The sequence below is a fragment of the Stylophora pistillata genome, chromosome 4 (genome assembly GCF_964205215.1).
Source record: "Stylophora pistillata chromosome 4, jaStyPist1.2, whole genome shotgun sequence".
In the NCBI taxonomy this organism is placed as follows: Eukaryota; Metazoa; Cnidaria; class Anthozoa; order Scleractinia; family Pocilloporidae; genus Stylophora; species Stylophora pistillata.
Window position 1 is genome coordinate 33,817,272 of NC_142522.1, and position 6,018 is coordinate 33,823,289.

The 6,018-nt window shown below is 37.3% G+C and overlaps 1 protein-coding gene across 1 annotated transcript; it reads left to right on the top strand.

Annotated features, from left to right (window-relative positions):
- The first annotated feature begins 89 nt into the window (after window positions 1-89).
- On the top strand, window positions 90-3,822 carry LOC111332315 (zinc finger matrin-type protein 2). Its single transcript, XM_022937627.2, has 2 exons — window positions 90-649; window positions 3,137-3,822. The coding sequence occupies exons 1-2, from the start codon at window positions 170-172 to the stop codon at window positions 3,272-3,274; spliced, it is 618 nt and encodes a 205-aa protein (XP_022793362.1). The 5' UTR covers window positions 90-169; the 3' UTR covers window positions 3,275-3,822.
- Window positions 3,823-6,018: the final 2,196 nt, after the last annotated feature.

The following is a 6,018-nucleotide window of genomic DNA, read 5'->3' on the forward strand; positions in this document are numbered from 1 at the left end:
CACTTCCAAATATGGAGAGCAGTATTCCACCAAGCTATCAAGAAGGAACAATAACTATTATATCAACTGGGCCCCTTAAATGTATGGACTTTTTCCTTATGAGGTACTTTTCGAAGAACGCCTTGTCGAAACGTTGTTTGAAGTTGTATCGGCAATATTTGTTTCCACGATGGCAAATGCGGCAGGGAAAAATGATAATTTCAGAAGAACATGGGACAGAGATGAGTACGAAAAGAAAGCTAAAGAGCGAGAACAAGAATTAGAAGACGAAGAAGATGAATTGAGTTCAAAGGAGCGGCCATCCGTTCCAGTGAAAAGGGAACTTTTGAAAAGGAGAGATTATGATGTCGACCTCGAAGCAAACCTTGGGAAATCGGTGGTTATAACCAAGACGACACCTCTTTCTCATACTGGAGGGTATTACTGCAATGTTTGTGACTGTGTAGTAAAAGATTCAGTAAACTTTTTGGATCATATAAATGGCAAAAAACATCAGCGAAATTTGGGTATGTCTATGAAAGTAGAGAGGTCATCGCTAGATCAGGTGAAGCGACGGTTCGAGGCGAACAAGAGGAAAAGAGAAGAAGAAAAGCAGAAGAAAGATAAAGAATATGACTTGGAAGAGAGGATGGCTGTTTTGCGGGAAGAGGTAAATTGAAGGAAAATGAATCCGATTTCTGCTGAAATTGTCAGTGAGATCTGAAGTAATATGTGTAGGTAATAACCTGATTTCGAGTGCAATTTGGTGTTAATAGGCACGAGTAATTTTTTAAAGACAATAGAATTTGGGCTCCTGTGATTGGTAGTCTCTGAAAAATCTACAAGTGCTTATTAAACCTAATTTCATGAGAAATCATGTTGTTATTTGTTAACACATTAGGACTTCAACATGGACAAAGTGTGTAATTCATTAGGTATTCCGGTTTTAATCGACACATGTGCAACAAGGCGCTAGAATTACCAAGAGATACTGGACACTCTTTAGTATCCTAGCGACCGATTGCAGATTCATCAAAATTAGTTGAATGGTGTTCTCGATTGCAAACCTGTTGTGATCGCTTAAGCAAAAGGCACAGTTGACCAAAAATGAGATATTGCTCTCAAAAACTGTTGGCTTCAAAGCTGAAGCAATCGATGAAGAAGGAGTTTGGTGTGCGTGCACTGTTAAAGAAGTGAACGATAATTTCGCGATCGTGTCCTTTGATGGCTGGAATGTGGAGTGGAATCGCCACGTCTTTGATTCACGAGAGATCAGGGATTGAATATTCAGTTCATTTCTTTACATTCAGCTACAAGAACAAAATGGAATTGTGCTCTAAATCAAAACAAATGGTACAAGATATCGAAATAAAAAGACCAGTAAATAAGCGCCCCTTACCTACATAAAATTCCTTTCAGTGAACAATGTCTTCGCTTTAGGAAGACCGACTTTTACTTCTAAATATCACCAAAGCTTTTGTAAACAAAAAGCTCAAATTATGGTTTGCTTTCATTTCAGGCGTGAATTTGCATAATCTTTCATGGACGAAATCTATATGAGTTTCAAAGATCAAAACCATTTAATAAATTGCTCATTGAACTGTAACACGCTTCCACTTAGCAAACACAGCTTTCCAGATTTAACATAGTTCGCTTCAAATTTCTCAATCTATCCTAAGTTTCTCCGACTGCATCCAAACAGGTTTTACTATGCATCTTCCATCAAAGACTCCCAGTGAAACGTGACATAAAATACATCACACATTACTAGGTAACAGAGCTCATACATATGCATGAACCCCGCTTGAGTGGGGTTCACAGAATTACACACTTTGTCCGTGCTGAAGTTATATGTACATGAAAAAAAGCATTGCAGTAAGTTGAGTGAGATAAAAGTTTGACAGCGTGCATGCTATTTGTAATTTGCACTTGTGATACAACTTTGAACTGGTGTTACAACTTTGTGCTCATATTTGATGAAAAATGCACTTGTTTTCGGCCAATCAGACACGCATAATTTGTTCATTTATATTATGAAACAACGAGCGGGAGTTAGGGAAGATAAAAAAAGTCTTAGCTGCTAGAATTATTCCAGTTAAAACCCAGGCTGTTCCAGTTTGGATGTTGGATAATTAATGTTGAAAGGTTCTTGTGTATGGATAAAGTAAAAGATCTTACCATTGATATCTGTGGTATAGTTGCTTTGATATTGGTGTGGGTTATAGAAAAATTCTTAAGTCAATTGTTAGGATTTTCCCATATTGTGTCTTTTGTTTATTCTCTCATATCTCTCTTTTTTTCAAATTTTCAAAACGTTGTACAATTTTCTGTATACAGGTTACTTGTCACACACATGTATGTACCTAGTATCAGGCTTAACACACAATGGTGTTTTCTGTTGCTCAGTTAAGGCTGTTTTCTTTTTCCAATGGAGTTAGAGTTGGAGCTGGAGATCTATTCAGTGGTGCAGAGGGAAAGACTTATGAAAATCAAACTGACAAAATCAGAGGAAAAAATTTTGATGCTGCTTACAAGTCATCACCTACAATTCAGTGAAAACTGGATTGTCAGTGTCTTAAGCTATTGGAATATATCAACAAAGTTGAAATGGTAAATTGGCCACCGTTGCGATTATAAAAGCTAACGTTTCGAGCGTTAGCTCTTCGTTGGAGCGAATAGGGGAATTGTGGGTTGTGTGTGCTTTTAAAGGCAGGAAAAGGAGCTGTGTGATTGGTGGGAACACGGCAAGCTATTGGATGGCCTGAGTAATGGCATTGTGATTGGCTACAAGTTTCTCTGGAATCTGCTTGTAACTTCAAGAATCTAGTTTTTACTTAAACATAAGAGACTAAGTTGTGAGAGGAATGAAACAGTACTGATTCCTCCATCTTTGATTCTGTTGAGCTTATGATTCTTCTTATGACTCTAATTTTTTATTTTCACTCGGTTGTACGCCCTTTTACAAATCCAACTATGACTCAAACTCTGTTACCAGTAAAAATCACCCTGAAGTGGTACATCCATTTGTGAAATGACAAGGTGTCAAATTGAATCCTGGCTGAGGTCTCACATGTTTCCCTTTCCCACAACTTGGAAAATATACATGAAGTTACTCTTGTTTTTTTATGGTATCAAATTTGACATTTTTTCCCCCCAGGAAGAACTTCGGAAACAGCAGAGAAAGGTTGCTCGCAAAGAAAAGAAGCAAAAGACGGGAACAGTGGATGATGGAGAAATTGATCCTGATTTGGCAGCCACCATGGGTTTTGCTGGGTTTGGGTCGAGCAAGAAATAATGCTATTAACTTTGTGACAGTTTTATTAAGTTAAATTTTATTCAGTAGAATAGTGAGTGAAAGAAGCCAGTATAGATAATGAGGATTTTCAAGACTCCTTCCTACTGTACAAGATGGTCCTAATCCAAACAAAATGAAATGTTGATTTGACTCACTTAACATTTATTTGCAAAGAAACCAAAGACAGTGGGCACTGCATGTCATTTGATTGTTTTTTCTTTTTTTTTTTTTATAACATATAGTTGCCAGAAAATAAGTAATTTTTCTTGTTTCCTTGAAGCAATTATTTTATCAACTTGCTCACACCTGAAAATTGAATGATAACCAGGTCAATGAGGGTCTTGCCTTTTACAATTAGGCAATTAGGTTTATAATGTCAGAACTGAATGTTTCAAGAGGACTTTTGTTAATAGATGTTTGTTCTCTTATTAGTTAGTCAGTTAGTAATTTAGTTAGTTAATTAGTTTTATACTTGCTGAGTTCATATCATTGTAACTAAACATGTTTGTTGTTTAGAGTGCATAATAAAGACTTTATTATTAATGTTCCCTTAGCTGTGAAAGTTACATTTGAATTATTCTTTATTGGAAAACCACATAATTTTCCATGTTGTTACTCTACTTGTTTAGTCTATATGATATATGCCAGCTTTTCCAGTCTATGAATCTGTCTTTGTGCTTTGCATCATGGTGTGCTTCACCTGATATACATACGGTATTATTGTAAGTAGTTTCCTTATATTCAGTTTCATCAGAATTAATACTTAGACTAGGTTTACACTAGAGGAGAGTTTTCCGGATTCGTAAATGTTTCCGGATTCATCAATTTTGGAGTATTCGGATTCGTAGGCGTTTACACTGAAAGGATATTCGGATTCCTGACCGTTTACACGCAACGACAACTCCGGGAACATTCGAAATGGAATGGTTACCAAGCCCAGTGTTGTTTCGTCGTTCGATCGACAAAGTGAAAATGCCTCCTACAAAAAGGGCTAGAGTAGATCCAGATGCCACTGAGGCAAATTTGAGTTGGACAGATGCCAAGCAGTCTACGTCGTCGGCGATTAAGTGTGGCTGACGTTAAACTTCCTTGCAATAATAATTTGCGTTTCTTTAGAAATACTGCGGTACACATGATAAAATTTATCGCCTGAACCTGCAACAAGATTAGGCAACCGGAGACCGCCAGCAATGTTAGCACCAGATCCATTTTGGTTTCACCGCAAACTCAAAAGATTGCAGGTGGAAATAATATCCGGATTCGAGAAAAAAAGCGGTTACACGACAAAACTTTCCGGATTCAAAAGTTATCGGATTCAAAGTTCCCACTTTAAATTCCGGAGTCAAAATCTCCGGAGACACGGCCAAACCGGGAAGTTTTTATTTCGGATTCGTCCACTTTCGTGTAAACGGCAGAACGAATCCGGTACTAAAACGTTTCGGATTCATCATGAATCCGGAACAATTTCCTCTAGTGTAAACCTAGTCTCAAAATGATAGGGGGATTTCTCTTTTCTTACTCCTTCTGCCAATGTGAAACTCTTGAGCCATAATAATTTTTTTGTATAAATAGTTGACATGATTATATTCCTGCTGTTACAGATATAATCAACTGAACTGATAGAAATTAAATCATTTTTATAACAGAGAAACAGTTTTTTTTTTTGTGTGGGGTGGGGGTGGGTTCCTGCTATATGCTTTTGGGGACAAACCCTTGTGCTTTGTTTTTTTTTTTTTTTCTCTCTATCATAGGGAGCTAGTGGGTGCAACTGCTTTTCTTTGCTTTGGCAGATTTATTTTGTTTTACTTAGTTACCAAATGTTTCCCAGTATGTGGGTACTGAACTTACAGTCACCTGTTCCACTGAGAACAGAAAACTTGATAAGTAGATGACAGAAATATTAATCTTCCACTGACTGGCTTTGATGATTTAGTCATAAAGATTGCAACACTGATTAAAGTAAAGCCCAGAAGTAAGAAATAAATGCAATTGTTCACCTGACAAGTGGTTTAAGACTTAGAGCTGCTACAGCTCTTAAGCAATTATTCAGTATAGTTGAAGTGATTACATATTCTTTCTGATCAACATCGATTGGTTTAACAGACGAAATTCACTGAACTTAATGAAAGTGATTTTCCTTTAGAGGAGCTAAGAGGGCTGCTGCATGCAATATTTTGATTTTGTGCTGAAGCTGAGCAATGGCAGTAGGTTGGGCCATTTGACTGTTAGTACTGGAAACATGAAAGAAAAACAGCACTGACTCATTGCGGCGGTCATTCTTGACATTTGTTCTATTACGTCCAAGAGATAATCCGGCAAGATTTCCATATGACCCCATACAGTAATTATGCAGAGTGTTGCAAAGAAAACTTTATATTTAGTCTATGAGATGGAATGCATAATTAATGTATGGGGTTGTATGAAAATCTTTCCTTCGTTTTGAATTCATCTAACAACTTGGTAGTCTCCCTTGCAGCCCTTTCCGGTGTCCGCAAGCGAAAACTCTCCCACCAACGCCGTTGGTGGGGAAGTTTAAAGGGCTGGAAGGGAGACTAACAACTTGGGCGATACTTTATTTGTTGGCCTTGTCTTCGGATTGTGCTTGGGGCCTTGTGTCACTCATCAATTCGAGTCTCATTTTGGTTAAAAAATTAATTTTACATGTCCACTTTTAAATAGCCAATGATCAACTTCTTACTAGCGTTTAATGAGTTGAGTTTTACAAAGTCAATTTTCATATTCTC